General features: G+C 32.8%; 1 protein-coding gene across 2 annotated transcripts in view; it reads right to left on the bottom strand.

The window, feature by feature from the left end:
• Positions 1-8381: 8381 nt before the first annotated feature.
• LOC143063743 (uncharacterized) overlaps positions 8382-18079 on the bottom strand; it is a 62326-nt gene continuing 52628 nt past the window's right edge. For both annotated transcript variants that reach the window (XM_076236104.1, XM_076236105.1), the window contains 2 exons: positions 15756-15855; positions 8382-14600 (listed from right to left, as the gene is read on the bottom strand). In XM_076236104.1, the coding sequence (XP_076092219.1) occupies positions 14273-14600; positions 15756-15855 (428 nt within the window). In that variant the 3' untranslated portion in view covers positions 8382-14272. The remainder of the gene's footprint in view (positions 14601-15755; positions 15856-18079) is intronic.

The raw sequence follows: 18079 nt of genomic DNA, 5'->3' as shown, positions 1-18079 counted from the left end.
AAGTTAAGTTCTTCTGATATATTATATGATGGTATGATACTTAACCACTAACGGGAGTGATTGTGTTTGATTAAGATGTGATGAACACATAATCTTTCAATCAGTTTAACTGAGGTCTGGATCTGGCATTTCTTTAACTCCTAGTAGTCCTTTTTTAATTTATAAATCATTGTCATTTTACTTAGTTTCATTGTTACTTATTCTGACATTAGACTCGAAATTCTTTTTGTGTGTGCTTTTTTCATTGACTTAGAGGTATAGTGGGGGGATTGAGATCCCACTTAACATGTTTAATCCTGCCGCAATACTGCGCTTGCCCCAACTCAGGAGTCTCTGGACTTTGTAATTCTTGTGTGAATTTTTATCTTAGTAATTTTACATGTTTTAGAGTATAGTGTTACCACCCTTTTTACTGAACTAGATATAGGAAGATGTGGTATGATGTAGTATATATATTTATACAGAAAGTTTAGACAATTTAGACAAATTAGAAATTAATTTGTATATTCATAATGAATCATTATATGCGCACACGTTGTTTTTACAGCTCTTTATAAGAACCAGGCAGAGTGCTATATACATGTGATATATGGGGGGTTCCAGATTTTATCTACAATTGGACTAATAGAAGCAATAAATAAATACTGCTCAAAAAATAATTTTGAGTGTGAAAATATGAGTGGTTGCCATGGTAACGGACACACTATTTTTTGGGTTGTTAAGCATTGTAAAATCATTCAAAAATCAGCTAAATTACCACATTTTAGAGCCTGATTATGAATAGAATCATGCATTTTTCATTAATGTTCATATGTAACATTTATACAACTTGGTTTAAGCTTCATTTGAGTGAAGATTGCATGTCAACCAAGTTTGTATATTTTTTGAAAAATGTTGCGAAAAAATGCATATTTTCAACATTTCTGAAATTGGGATTTTTTCGAAATTATCAAATTTTCTCAGGTGTTTTTAAAAAAAGTGCAAATGTGTACCGAAAAGTGAGCACTGTAGTAATGAAGTTTGGATACTACTTTACCAAATTAAATAGAAAATTGCGTGGGATTTTTTTTAGTTTTATCACCATAGCAACCGATTTTTTCCTTGGAAACAGAGTTTTTATTTGCAGAATATTGCAGTTTTAGAGCTTAAATGTCCTGAATTGTTTTATAACCAATAAGAAAAGACATCAAAGCCAACGCAAACTTTAAATTACTATCGCCAAGTGTTGTTGACTTCAATTGTTACCACGGAAACACATATTATCCATAGCAACATCCACTTAAAAACTGCAAAAAATAGAAATTTATGTCAAAAAATACATAAATAGAGGGTGTTTATTTTCAAATTGGAATATGGCTTCATTCTTTGCTTCACCCACAGTCTTGTCTGGGTTTTCTTCCTTCAGACTGTTCAATAAATGTAATATATAATGTAACATTGGGGTTGGAGGGGGGAGGGGGGTATGTTGATTTTTAAAAATGTTGCATACAAGTAGATACTTAAAAAGATAATTGCATTTGGTCGGTCTTTGTTCCGAGTTCATCATCTGATTATCAATTTTTGGAAGTTAGCAGATGATGAACTTCATGGGTTTACAATAACTGGGCCAACCTGGCTTATAACAAGGCAAGATAGATATGGCCCTAACAATTGTAAGAAAATTCTTAATTTCTTATGGCACACACCCGTCTAAGATGTTATTCCAGCATAAATCACAAAATTGACCTGTAACATAATATTAACAAACCAATAATAGAATCATTTGGTCAAAGCATTTCTAAACTGAAACTTAAGTGTGATGGACGGACGGACGGATGGACCCACATTCGCTACTTATGTGGCTTCGCATTAAGTGGCTTTGATGACTTATGTGGCTGAAAATATTCTGTGGCTACAGAATATGTTCTAACATTCAGCACTTTAGTGGCTATCTGTCCATGAGTTAAGAGTTTAGTTTCTTAATCTTAATGTGGCTTGCTATGTATGTCCAGAAACAATTACGGGTGTTTACCATGGCATGTCCGTCCAAACCTGGATCGTTTCATTACAATTGTATTACATGCCTTCCTGTGTAACATTCAATATCTGAAACGCTTGGCTATCTAAAGTCCTCAAATGAGTCTTTAAAGAAATGTAGATGAGGGTCATAACATTCTCCAATGTTATATTTTTATTATTAGGGACAATATGTGCTCAATATCGTTCCTGAATTATTTAAATGTTGTTAACAAAATGAAAATTCCAAAATTTATATAACTTTGGATTTGGTTTAGAGTTAAAGACATTTAATGTAGTTTATAGATATTTATACTATGTTGTCAAGCATGGTTTTTTTCAGTGAGAAATTACCTACTACCCCTCATGAATCTATACATCCTTTAACATGGCATTGCATAGATGATTTGAAAAGAATGAAGTTATCTAGTAATTTCACCAGGAAGCTGACCGGCTATCCCTTATGCATCTGTATTCCATTTGTAGTTGCTGAGATACACAAGTGCTGTGATATTAACTCAGACATAAGGTTGGATGTAGATACAGACCCCAGGCGTACTCACAGTAGCACCCTCTACTTCCTTGAGGTGCACAAGCATATACAGGAATATATAGCAAACAGATTATTTTATAAGACTCGACTCAATTCAATAGCTTTTGCAAAGTAAAACTATGTTTGGAAAAATAAACGCATGATTTCATAATGTTACGAAAATTTCTCCTAACAGTAATGCTGAAAAATATTTTAAGTCATAATTTTTCCGACAGGTTTGAAATCGGATCCCATGGGGAAATTGTCACAGATCTATTGAAATTTTTTTTTGACAATTTAACACTTTCTAAGCCTCATTTCTAAAGGGAAATAATGACTCTTTTTGATTGGACAAATAAACACTTGTATGGTCTTGACGGAGCCACAAATATAATGGAAAATAAAGACTCTTTCTGATTTGACAGATAAGCACATTATGTATGGACTTGACTGAGCCACATATATAATGGAAAAATAAAGACTCCTTCTGATTGGACAAATAAACACTGTATGCATGGACTTGACGGAGCCACAAATAAAAAGGAAAATAAAGACTCTTTTTGATAGGACAAACAAGCACATAATGTATGGACTGTACTGAGCCACATAAATTATGGAAAATAAAGACTCTTTCTGATTGGAAAAATAAGCACATTATGTATGGACTTTACTGAGCCACATATATAATGGAAAATAAAGACTCTTTCTGATTGGACAAATACACACATAATGCATGGACTTTACTGAGCCACATATATAATGGAAAATAAAGACTCTTTCTGATTGGACAAATAAACACATTATGTATGGACTTTAATGAGCCACATATATAATGGAAAATAAAGACTCTTTCTGATTGGACAAATAAACACTTTATGCATGGACTTTACTGAGCCACATACATAATGGAAAATAAAGACTTTTTCTGATTGAACAAGTAAACACATTATCCCTTATGCATCTGTATTCCATTTGTAGTTGCTGAGATACACAAGTGCTGTGATATTAACTCAGACATAAGGTTGGATGTAGATACAGACCCCAGGCGTACTCACAGTAGCACCCTCTACTTCCTTGAGGTGCACAAGCATATACAGGAATATATAACAAACAGATTATTTTATAAGACTCGACTCAATTCAATAGCTTTTGCAAAGTAAAACTATGTTTGGAAAAATAAACGCATGATTTTAAAATGTTACGAAATTTCTCCCAACAGTAATGCTGAAAAATATTTTAAGTCATAATTTTTCCGACAGGTTTGAAATCGGATCCCATGGGGAAATTGTCACAGATCTATTGAAAATTTTTTTTTGACAATTTAACACTTTCTAAGCCTCATTTCTAAAGGGAAATAATGACTCTTTTTGATTGGACAAAAAAACACTTGTATGGTCTTGACGGAGCCACAAATATAATGGAAAATAAAGACTCTTTCTAATTTGACAGATAAGCACATTATGTATGGACTTGACTGAGCCACATATATAATGGAATCAAAGAGCTGATAGCTCTGAAGTGGAAGAAGGTGAATAAAAGGTAACTTGAATTTCCATAAAAGCAGCCCCACTAACCCAGGCTGCTTTGTTTCATTATCGTTATAATGTTTTTTTTTTCTTCAAACAAGAAAAGGTCATAAGTACATGGATTTCCCATCCGTACAATCATTTTCTATGTTCAGTTGACTATGAAAATTAGGTAAAATCTTTAATTTGGCAGTAAAATTAAGAAGATCATATCATAAGGAACACATGTGTACTAAGTTTCAAGTTGATTGGATTTCAACTTCATCAAAAACTACCTCGACCATAAACTTTATAACCAGAAGCAGGACGGACGGACAGACTAGAAAACATATTGCCCACAAATGGAGCTTTAAAAAGTAAGGCTCGTTACATACCCGCCAACTTTTGAAAGTTCCCAATTCCCATATGGGTTTTTCCTGCACAATTTTTTTTTTAAAGGTTACAATTTTTAGCGATGTATTTTGCACGATCTGGATTGTCTAGAAAAAGTGTCATATTTGTATGATTAACTTACATGCCTTTTTCTTAAGTCTGTTTGCATGATTCTAGTTTTAATTCGGTAAAAAAAATATACATGAAGCTAGCAGACCAGGGTTTATTTTCCAGAGTAAGAATATTAGATGCTTGTTGAAATTTCCAATTTTAAATTATGCACAAAGATGGACCTTTAACAGGTTGGGAACAACACTCCAAATGAGATTAACCTAACTGGAAGATCAGTATAACCCACTGTAAAAAATGAGCACCAAAAAAGTCATTTATATTCATATTATTTGATGAAACTTTTCCCCTAGAACTGTGCATCTATTAAGTACTGAATAGTCAAAACATGTCAAAAGAATTTTCTGTTGTTTCTAAACTTATATCTTTTTTAATAATTTGACCCCTCATTTAGAAAAGTTGTTCCAAATATGAATTTTCCCACTTTTGAGTTTAATAAAAATCTTCAAAATGTACTTTATTTTTTTTCAACAGTAAAATGACCCCTTTTTTTAGGGACAGTCCCTCATTTAAGGGACACCACTCATAATTGGGGTGGGGGTGGGGTGGGGGCTCCCAACCTAAATACAAAAATAAAATATGTTACAACCAGTATTATGTCAATAAATTGTCAATAAATTAGTGAAAAAATACTATTTACTATCTTTATCATGTTTTTGGTAGTTCAGTAGACTCCGGCCAATGGGATACCCAGATTGTCAGCTAAAAATATCTCATTACCCGATATATTCAATAAGACGATGAATGTATCTTCATTAAATATTCTACAATAATAAGTAGATCTATTGCTTAATATGTGAAAGGGCTGGAGGATTGATGGAGTGATTTTTATCAATAACATCACCACGATGTTTGTGAAATAAAATTATCAGCTGATTATGTAGCTAATGAATAAATTTGTTTCCACTTGCAGTTTTTAAATACTATATTTATTAAAATCAATTAAATGTCCTGAAGTATTTATGTAAATTATTATCTTCCATCCATAGTTTGTCTTTACTTGTTTAGTAAACAAATTATTTACATTTTCACACAGGTAAACTAATTTGGCTATAAATAGATTAAAGCATGTCTGTGTAGAATCTCTTATCAAAAATCGTAATTGTTATAATTTTATTTCTTTAAATAATCAAATTTAAATTTATGAAAATATTCATGATTGATAAAATAGTATTGCTTGAAGTTTACGCTTTCAGAGACTATTTATGTTTAGGTCATGGTTCTTCACATAGTTGTAAACAAACCAATATGGCAGACACACGTGATTACCTTTGCACATGTGAAAAAAATATTTCTGACAAAAGTCAGATTTCTCTTGTCAAAAGGAATTTATATTTATATTGCAATACATTCTTCAGAAGGAGGTACATTGAGTTTCAATTATATTTCTTTTTCTATGAGCTTAGATTTTAATCACATTCTCCAAACAGCAACGTATTGCTCTTGTCAACTGAGTCTTGAATAATTTTATAAATAGATTCAAACCATTTGGAGTAGAAGGGCATCTAATTCACATGACAAAGGAAAACAATGAATTAAGACAACAATTTAATAAGAAATATATCCTTTTTATTTACAAAAAAACAAAATCTTCTTGTCTGCAGGATTGCAAATTCGTAACTTCAAGGGCGAACTTGTAAACAGGGCGATTTGTCCCGATACCAAATTCATGCATGCGTAATACAAATATCTACAGTTAAAACATCCTGTGACAAGTAAACAAATAACGTTCATGTGGATGAGATGAAATCTGATAATTTACATAAATAAAAGGGTCATATTTACGATAGTGATTGTTTTTCAATCCTAATTTACAAATTAAATGATTCAGATGCCTAATCATGTGTAAAAATCGGTGTCAGGAATCTTAAGTGGTTATGAAATTGTAATACACGAAACGAATGCGGCATACGGAGGCTCAATGCCAAAGGTCAGCCCCTTAAGTCTTCAGAAGACTTGACGTCTTCTTCCACTAAAAATAAAGACTCCTTCTGATTGGACAAATAAACACTGTATGCATGGACTTGACGGAGCCACAAATAAAAGGAAAATAAAGACTCTTTTTGATAGGACAAACAAGCACATAATGTATGGACTTTACTGAGCCACATAAATTATGGAAAATAAAGACTCTTTCTGATTGGAAAAATAAGCACATTATGTATGGACTTTACTGAGCCACATATATAATGGAAAATAAAGACTCTTTCTGATTGGACAAATACACACATAATGCATGGACTTTACTGAGCCACATATATAATGGAAAATAAAGACTCTTTCTGATTGGACAAATAAACACATTATGTATGGACTTTAATGAGCCACATATATAATGGAAAATAAAGACTCTTTCTGATTGGACAAATAAACACTTTATGCATGGACTTTACTGAGCCACATACATAATGGAAAATAAAGACTTTTTCTGATTGAACAAGTAAACACATTATGTATGGACTTTACTGAGCCACATATATAATGGAAAATAAAGACTCTTTCTGATTGGACAAATAAACACATTATGTATGGACTTTACTGAACCACATATATAATGGAAAATAAAGACTCTTTCTGATTGGACAAATAAACACATTATGTATGGACTTTACTAAGCCACATATATAATGGAAAATAAAGACTCTTTCTGATTGGACAAATAAACACTTAATGCATGGACTTGACTGAGCCACATATATAATGGAAAATAAAGACTCTTTCTGATAGGACAAACAAGCACATTATGTATGGACTTTACTGAGCCACATATATAATGGAAAATAGAAAATAAAGACTCTTTCTGATTGGACAAATAAACACTTAAAGCATGGACTTGACGGAGCCACAAATATAATGGAAAATAAACTCTTTCTGATTGGATAAATAAGCACATTATGTATGGACTTTACTGAGCCACCTATATAATGAAAAATAAACTCTTTCTGATTGAACAAATAAACATGTAGGGGCCAGCTGAAGGACGCCTCCGAGTGTGCGAATTTCTCGCTACATTGAAGACCTGTTGGTTACCTTCTGCTGTTTTTTTTTTATTTGGTCGGGTTGTTGTCTCTTTGACACATTCCCCATTTCCATTCTTAATTTTACTTTATGCATGGACTTGACGGAGCCACAAATAAATGGAAAATAATGACTCTTTCTGATAGAAAAAATAAGCACATTATGTATGGACTTTACTGAGCCACATATATAATGGAAAATAAATAAAATTGAGAATGGAAATGGGGAATGTGTCAGAGACAACAACCCAACCAAATAAAACAACAGTGCACACACTGAAATGTCTCGCCTTCTTTACTTATCATTGATATTATGTTGATAGTCCTAATAATAAAGCTTTATTACAACTGTCACATAAACCAAGAAAACTAAACATTGACCTTTGAACCATGAAAATGAGGTCAAGGTCAGATGAACCATGCCAGGTAGGCATGTACAGCTAACAATTCTTCCATACAACAAATAAAATTGACTTATTGCTTATAGTTTTAAGAAACGTCCACCAGCAGTGGCATCAACCCAAGGTATCCAAGGTACCAGGCATATAAAATATATAACGCCAGACGTCTATTAAAGATTCATCAGTGACGCTCGAATCAAAGATATCTTTGACTCAATTGAAGATATCTTCGAATACACAATATATCAATTTTTTTTTTAAAGATATTGCTGATTCACATGGACCAATCATAAGTCATCTAGGGTGAAATCAATAGATAACCTTACATTATGCACACTAGACACCAATCACATGGACACATTAAAAGACTCTTTGGGACTGGACAAAGACTCTTACAACAAACAAAGAATTACAGAGAACATATTTATTTAGAAATATGAAATACAATGTATTTGAAACATTTCAGCAATAAAGTGTAAATATGAATATGAATGATACAATTAATAATGCAACCAGAGCTACTAAAAACCATGTTGCCCTCTGCCATTTCTTCATTGTATTTGTTGCCCTTTCAAAGTCATTCTCTGCAATCATTAATCGAACAAGAAGGCTAGAATGATTGTTTATACTACATTTATAACTTGTATTTTCCAAAGTGTTCATATCAACTGTTTCAGCCATCATTAGCTGAAGAAATGGAAGCAAAACAGTCTGTGTGTTTGTTAATGTCAGCATAGGTCAGACAGCAACAACTTCCTGTCGTGCCCAATGCATAAAAAATGTCAATAATTTATGTGTCTTTTAAATCCCCTATAACTTTAAGTGTCTATGCAGTCCCTAAGGAAAAAATGGACCCTTTCTGTTCAGGAAACAAACCATGTATTACTTCTTAAATGAAGGTCAGCCGATAAGAGCTAACCAGATGCTCCGTAGGGCACAGCTTTATACGACCGCAGAGGTTGAACCCTGAACGGTTGGGGAAAGTATGGACACAATATTCAAGCTGGATACAGCTCTAAATTTGGATTGTGATTAAATAGTTGACACAGCATAGGTTTCTGACACAGAATGAATGTGGTCTAATGAACTTAAAAAAAAATCAATGATTTAAGTTGATTCAACTACTATTGCACAAATATCTATTCTGGACAAAGAAAGATAACTCCAATTGAAAATTTTTTGCTATTGCACAATATTGTGCAATTAGATATTTCTTGCTATTGCGCAATACTGTCAATTGAAGATTTCTTGCTATTGAACAATACTGTGCAATTGAAAATTTCTTGCTATTGCACAATACTGTGCAATTGAAAATTTCTTGCTATTGCACAATACTTAATATAATAATTTTGAATCCTGATTTGGACCAACTTGAAAACTTTGCCCATAATCAAAAATCAAAGTACATGTTTAGATTCAGCATATCAAAGAAGTCCAAGAATTTACTTTTTGTTAAAATCAAACAAAGTTTAATTTTGGACCCTTTGGACCTTAAAGAAGACCAATTTGTAAAAGGGACCAAAAATTAAGAATTTACGAACACAGTTAGATTTGGCATATCAAAGAACCCCAATTATTCAATTTTTGATGAAATCAAACAAAGTTTAATTTTGGGCCCCGATCTGGACCAACTTGAAAACTGGGCCAATAATCAAAAATCTAAGTACATTTTTAGATTCAGCATATCAAAGAACCCCAAGGATTCAATTTTAAAAAAAATCAAACTAAGTTTAATTTTGGACCCTTTGGACCTTAATGTAGACCAATTTGAAAACGGGACCAAAAATTAAGAATCTTCATACACAGTTAGATTTGGCATATCAAAGAACCCCAATTATTCAATTTTTGATGAAATCAAACAAAGTTTAGTTTTGGACCCTTTGGGCCCCTTATTCCCAAACTGTTGGGACCAAAACTCCCAAAATCAATCCCAACCTTCCTTTTATGGTCATAAACCTTGTGTTTAAATTTCATAGATTTCTATTTACTTATACTAAAGTTTTGGTGCGAAAACCAAGAAAAATGCTTATTTGGGCCCCTTTTTGGCCCCTAATTCCTAAACTGTTGGGATCTCAACTACCAAAAATCAATCCCAACCTTCCATTTGTGTTCATAAACCTTGTGTTTAAATTCCATTGATTTCTATTCATTTATATTAAAGTTATTGTGCAAAAACCAAGAATAATGCTTATTTGGCCCCTTATTCCTAAATAGTTGAAACAAAAACTCCAAAATTCAATCCCAACCTGTCTTTTGTGGTCATAAACCTTGTGTCAAAATTTCATAGATTTCTATTTACTTTAACTAAAGTTATAGTGTAAAAACCAAGAAAATGCTTATTTGGGCCCTTTTTGGCCCCCAATTCCTAAAATGTTGGGACCAAAACTTCCAAAGACAATCCCAACCTTCCTTTGGTGGTTATAAACCTGGAGTTCAAATTTCATAGATTTCTATTCACTTTTACTCAAGTTAGAGTGCGAAAAAGTAAAAGTATTCAGATGACGACGACGACGCCATCATGATAGCAATATACGACCAAAAAATTAAATTTTTTTGCGGTCGTATAAAAATGATAACTTTCATCCAAATTGACAGCTATGCCTTTTATAGGACTAAACAAATTATCCTTGCTAAATGAATCAAGATTGCTTTGACAGATTGGTCGACCTCTATTATTTTGTATACACCAGCAATTTCCAGTAGCAAATCGAACTACAATTAATGGACTATTTTTAATTCTTATACCAGGTTCTTCTTTAGCTTTAGATATAAAGCCATATTCTAATCAAATAAAACATGGGGTGCACGTGATTGACGTATCAATTGAAAATGCAACGTCAGATGAATTTTAAACAACAGAGATAAAAATTGACACTTTTGTTGATGTTGCTCGCAAGGAAATCAAATAAAAACATTTCTTAAAGTTTGAATGTTTCTATCCTTTTTTTATTGTTAAACTGTTTTTCTTCAACGACTTTGGTACATCAAATCAAATTGGCGACACTTTGGCCATGTATTATAAGCCCACTTCTAAGTACAAATGTTTCAAGATAATCTTATTAGAATTGAAACAATTCTATCATGCCATGCTCTATGTTCATTTTAACATGGGTAGGCATTATATTTGTAAACATGTAATACCTCGTTAAAACTCAGTATTAAGATATTGACAAATATAATGCCTACCCATGTTAAAATGAGCATAGAAAATGGCATGAAAGAATTTTTTCTTAAATAAATATCATAATACCTAATACTGATAATGTTTGAAATAACATCTTTGCAGAAGACTCACTAAACACCATTGAATACAGAGAAAGTATTAAAGATTGCTAATAATGATTGTTGATAAGTCATACCAGTGATTTGAGTAGACACTAACACACAATTGTCAGGACTATCAAAATGACCACTAATTGAACATAATTATAAATATTTACACATAAATGCTATTAATATGTATAAATGCAATATTTCTTCTTGCTAAAGCAAAACTAACCTTTACAAATTTTGTCACACTCCTGACATTATTGACATGTTTTTCAAAGGAAAACTTTTTTTCTGTCAAATGAAAATGAAATTAAGACCGAAGTCTTTCTTCTCTCTCACTTTTTATCATTCATATTACTGATCTTTTTAATAATTTTGTCGTTAGATCACATCCAAATTTTTCCCAGTTCTTTCTTGCTTTTATTTTTGGCTTTCTCTCTACCCCATCAGTTCTCGGACAGATACACTAACACACAATTGACTTTCAAAATGACCACCAATTCTCTTGATGGGATATAAAACATAATTATAAATATTTACACATAAATGCTATTAATATGTATAAATGCAACATTTCTTCTTGCTAAAGCAAAACTAACCTTTACAAATTTTGTCCCACTCCCGACATTATTGACATGTTTTTCAAAGGAAAACTTTTTTCTGTCAAATGAAAATCAAATTAAGACCGAAGTCTTTCTTCTCTTCTCTCACTTTTTATGATTCATATAACTGATATTTTTAATAATTTTGTCACTAGATCACATCCAAATTTTTCCTAGTTCTTTCTTTCTTTCTCTACCGCATCAGTTCTCGGACAGATACACTAGCACACAATTGACTTTCAAAATGACTACCAATTTTCTTGATGGGATATAGAACAATGCTATTTATATGTACAAATGCAATACTTTTTCTTGCTACAGCAAAACTAACCGTTACAAATTTTTGTCACACTCCTGACATTATTGACATGTTTTTTAAGGAAAACTTTAGCTGTCAAATGAAAACCAAATTAAGACAGAAGTTTTTCTTCTCTTTCACTTTTTATGATTCATATTACTGATCTTATTAATAATTTTGTCAAAAGATTGCATCCAAATTTTTCCTGGTTCTTTCTTGCTTTTCTTACATTATTTTTTTGAACAAAAATTAGGGTCAGATTTTTTTCCCTAAAGATCCCTCCTCTCCATTTCCCTCGAAAAAATTTGGTCCGTGCCTGAAAACCTCACCTGCAGCTTCCAGTATTAAATTCTTGAAAAAATACACGCGCCTCATCTAAAAGCAGTTTTTCAATCGTAAACTCTCCCCAGCTATCGAAGCAAAGTAGCCAACCATTATCATACTGATGAATGTGGCCATCAAATGACGAAATTGCACTTGTTTCTTCTAATTTCAAAACAAAAATTGATGGTATATTAAAAATGTATCGATCACCAGAAATAACTTACGCCACATAAAAAGAAGATAGCTTTATTACTTCTTAATGGGTAGTAACAACTCATAGAAAATACTCACTTATTTCGACGTTTTCTGTTTCCCACCATTATGGCCATCAAAATTACTCGTAACTTATGATTCATATTACTGATCTTTTTAATAATTTTGTCAAAAGATTGCATCCAAATTTTTCCTGGTTCTTTCTTGCTTTTCTTACATTATTTTTTTGAACAAAAATTAGGGTCAGATTTTTTTCCCTAAAGATCCCTCCTCTCCATTTCCCTCGAAAAAATTTGGTCCGTGCCTGAAAACCTCACCTGCAGCTTCCAGTATTAAATTCTTGAAAAAATACACGCGCCTCTTCTAAAAGCAGTTTTTCAATCGTAAACTCTCCCCAGCTATCGAAGCAAAGTAGCCAACCATTATCATACTGATGAATGTGGCCATCAAATGACGAAATTGCACTTGTTTCTTCTAATTTCAAAACAAAAATCGATGGTATATTAAAAATGTATCGATCACCAGAAATAACTTACGTCGTTAGATCACATCCAAATTTTTCCCAGTTCTTTCTTGCTTTTATTTTTGGCTTTCTCTCTATCCTATCAGTTCTCAGACAGATACACTAGCTCACAATTGACTTTCAAAATGACCACCAATTTTCTTGATGGGTAATAAAACATAATTATAAATATTTACACATAAATGCTATTGATATGTATAAATGCAATATTTCTTCTTGCTAAAGCAAAACTAACCTTTACAAATTTTGTCACACTCCTGACATTATTGACATGTTTTTTGAAGGAAAACTTTTTCTGTCAAATGAAAATGAAATTAAGACGGAAGTTTTTCTTCTCTCTCACTTTTTATGATTCATATTACAGATCTTTTTAATAATTTTGTCGTTAGATCACATCCAAATTTTTCCTAGTTCTTTCTTTTCTTTTTGACTTTCTCTCTACCCCATCAGTTCTCGGACAGATACACTAACACACAATTGACTTTCAAAATGACCACCAATTCTCTTGATGGGATATAAAACATAATTATAAATATTTACACATAAATGCTATTAATATGTATAAATGCAACATTTCTTCTTGCTAAAGCAAAACTAACCTTTACAAATTTTGTCACACTCCTAACACTTTTGTCATGTTATTTAAGGAATAACTTTTTCTGTCAAATGAAAATCAAATTAAGACCGAATTCTTTCTTCTCCTTTTTTATCGGATTCATATTGCTTATTTTTTTTTTATAATTTTATCGTTAGATCTCATCCAAATTTTCCCTTGATCTTTCATGCTTTTCTTTTTGGCTTTCTCTCTACCCCATCAGTTCTCGGACAGATACACTAACACACAATTGACTTTCAAAATGACCACCAATTTTCTTGATGGGATACAGAACATAATTATAAATATTTACACATAAATGCTATTAATATGTATAAATGCAACATTTCTTCTTGCTAAAGCAAAACTAACTTTTACAAATTTTGTCACACTCCTAACATTATTGTCATGTTTTTTTAAGGAACACTTTTTTCTGTCAAATGAAAATGAAATTAAGACCGAAGTCTTTCTTCTCTCACTTTTTATGATTCATGTTGCTTATTTTTTTTATAATCTTATCGTTAGATCTCATCCAAATTTTCCCTTGATCTTTCATGCTTTTCTTTTTTGCCTTCTCGACTGCTTCGGTCCTTGGACAAATTCCTACATCTAAATATGATTTAAAGTATTTTCTAATTTCGGCCATTTCAATTTCATTCCATCTTTTTCTTACTACCACTGGCTTCTTTTGCTTGGTTTGCTTGTGACTAGGTACAGGACAATCCTCCTCTACAACATCCTCTTCCTCTTCAAGTTCCTCTTCGTCGTCTTCGAAAACATTTATATCAAACATTCTGTCCTCTCTGCAAAAAATAAACAATGAAATTACTTTCATTTCCTTTCTAACAGTCATTTTCTACTCATTACCTAAAAAGAAACTACCAATTTTCAATTATTCTCAGACAATTCAACCTCAATACTACTGTTATTTGAGGAATTTAAGCCATTTGTCCAATTTATCTGAAAATTGCAGGGCAGATAGATCTTGACCTAATAAACAAATTTACTTCATGCCAGATTTTCTCTAAATGCTTTGGTTTTTGAGTTAAAAGACAAAAACTGCATTTTACCCCTATGTTCTATTTTTAGCCATGGTGACCATCTTGGTTGTATGGCTGGGTCACCGGACACATTTTTTAAAAATAGATACCCCAATGATGATTGTGGCCAAGTTTGGTTTAATTTGGCTTTGTAGTTAAAGAGGAGAAGATTTTTGTAAAAGATAACTAAGATTTACGAAAATGGTTAATAATTGACCTTAAAGAGCAATAACTGCTAAAGGGGTCAACTGACCATTTCGGTCATGTTGACTTATTTGTAAATCTTACTTTGCTGAACATTATTGTTGTTTACAGTTTATCTCTATCTATAATAATATTCAAGATAATAACCAAAAATAGTAAAATTTCCTTAAAAATACCAATTCAGGGGCAGCAACCCAACAACAGGTTGTCCGATTCATCTGAAAATTTCAGGGCAGATAGATCTTGACCTGATAAACAATTTTACCCCTGTCAGATTTGCTCTAAATGCTTTGGTTTTTGAGTTATAAGCCAAAAACTGCATTTTACCCCTATGTTCTATTTTTTTGCCATCTTGGTTGGTTGACCGGGTCACCGGACACATTTTTTAAACTAGATACCCCAATGATGATTGTGGCCAAGTTTGGTTTAATTTGGCCCAGTAGTTTCAGAGAAGATTTTTGTAAAAGTTAACGACGACGGACGCCAAGTGATGGGAGAAGCTCACTTGGCCCTTTGGGCCAGGTGAGCTAAAAAGGTGTAGAATGATGGATGAACACAGGTAAAACATACCCCTCTTTCCTTTGGAGTTGGGTTGTAATTACAATTTGATAAAACATTCTACAAAGTATCAAGTGTATCAGTCTGCACGACTGTATATGGCATGCCATGTGGTTGCTGATGAGAGGGAATTTTGTAAATATATAGAAAACTTACCTGTCTTTGTTTATAGCCTTAACAAGGATGCCTTCATTGCAGTCTTCATTTTCATCACCTTCATCACTTCCGTCAGTTTCTTCACTTGGTAAAACTATGTCTTAAAAATAAATAATTTTTTATAAAAAAAAATCAGCAACTCTAAATCCAAGAGAGTGATTCCACCATCTTGAATCAGAAATTTTAAGTAAAGTTTGTTAAACCAGATATTTCATGAACCAAACATTCAATGCTAGTGATTTGCAAGCATATATCATTCAAGTAGTATAATTTGAGGATTGTAAGCTGCAAGTGCTGAAAGCATATGCCTGATTCAATTGTTCTATTTAAATTAAATATTCTAGCCACCCCTGAATGCAATTATATTATTAAATTACTGTTAACACAGAGATACGTCTCGTCTGGACCTAGAAATTGACAGAAGTCAGTACAACTAAAATGTCAGTCACTCTGGTCATGTGATTACTGATCTTTCTGTATGCAATGAGAAATACAAAAACATGCAAACAGAAAACTCTGTAATCACATGACCAGAGTTATTTAAATGAGTATTAAAGTCACATGGTACATTGAAACAGGTTTAAAGCACATGTCTAATGTTTTTGTTTTGAATGGAAGGCTGATACACTACTCATACTTACACCATTGAGTATTTTATATTAGGGCTATTCCAGAAAAAAATGTATGGGGGGGTTGGAAGGCACATTATATTACTAATACATGGGTGATGGGTATCAGAGCAACTTTTCACACTTTAACGCACTATAATTCTCAATTACAATTGTCTGGGTGGCGGGTGCTGACAAAAACTGCCTTCCAACCCCCCCCCCCCCCCCCCCCCATACATTTTTTTCTGGAATAGCCCTTAATTTAAATAGAAACAAGAAGTAATTGTAACAGGATGCTGTTACGAAGTCTCCCAAACAAAGCACACATGACTCTCCATTCATATGGTCCCATATTCATTTGATTTGTTTTATTGTCTCATACATGAATACATTTGGTTTAGGGGTGGGGCTCTTGACTGTTAACAAGTTTTCAAACAAAAGGGTGTGAGGGACCCCCAAGAGACTTCCCTTTAATTGCATTTGGTTAGTTTTATTGTCCCATACAATAATATATATGGTTTAGGGGTGGGGATGTTGACCGTTTACAAGTTTTCAAACAAGAGGGGTTTGGTGACCCCCTTGGGACTTCCCTTTTATTTTAAATTATTTCATTTGATTAATTGTCCCCTACAAGAATATATATGGTTTAGGGGTGGGGATCTGAACCGTTTATAAGATAATAGCACATTCTCATATTTAACGGGGTAGGGATGACCCCCGGGGACTTCCCTTTAATTTCATTTGATTAGTTTTATCGTCCCATACAAGAATATATATGGTTTAGGGGTGGGGATGTTGACCGTTTACAAGATTTCAAATAAGAGGGGATGGGGTGACCCCCTAGGGACTTCCCTTTTATTTCATTTCATTTGTTGTATTGTCCCCTACAAGAATATATATGACTTGGGGGTGGGGATCTGAACCGTTTGCCAGATAATAGCACATTCTCAAATGGAACGGGGTGGGGATGACCCCCGGGGACTTCCCTTTAATTTCATTTGATTAGTTTTATTGTCCCATACAAGAATATATATGGTTTAGGGGTAGGGATCTGGACTGTTTAAAAGATAAAAGCATATTCTGAAATTGAAGGGGGTGGGGATGACCCCCCAGGGGCTCCCCTATATTTCATATGATTTGTTCTATTGTCCCATTATTATTTCTGAAGACTGCATGTATCTATCACTTACAGTTTTCAAGTTATATTCATTTGAAAATTTTAGAAAACAAAATCCCATAGGGTTCTATAGTAAACCCCTCCCTCCTTTCTACCCCCCAAAATACCCCTTATAAGACCCCAATGCACAAACGAAAGATTGATGGCTCATCTAGACATATTAGTCTACCATTCTATGAAACCCTAAGTTAATCTGACAAGCGGTTTTGGAGAAACGCTGCGGACAAGTTCAATTTTAAAGTGGCGGAAAAAGAAAAAGAAAAAGAAGAAGAATAGTAACGTTTTTGACATATTATGATTTTCATAGTCAGAGTTTGTATATATCATACATTAAAGGGAAAATTCACGATTTTTTACTTATGGTTTAAATATGTTCATTATGACATAATATATATATTCACAAAGTTTTATCGCTATATGTGCAGTAATAAAGGAGAAATTCAATAATTAATGAAAAAATATCAACTACTTCCTGTAGGTCGTGACGTTTTCTCCTGATTTTTGCATGCCGGGATTTAAAATACAATCATTAAAAGTCT

Source organism: Mytilus galloprovincialis, chromosome 2, assembly GCF_965363235.1.
Source record: "Mytilus galloprovincialis chromosome 2, xbMytGall1.hap1.1, whole genome shotgun sequence".
NCBI lineage: Eukaryota > Metazoa > Mollusca > Bivalvia > Mytilida > Mytilidae > Mytilus > Mytilus galloprovincialis.
Note: the sequence above shows the minus strand (reverse complement) of the source record. Positions and strands in the feature narration are given on the sequence as shown.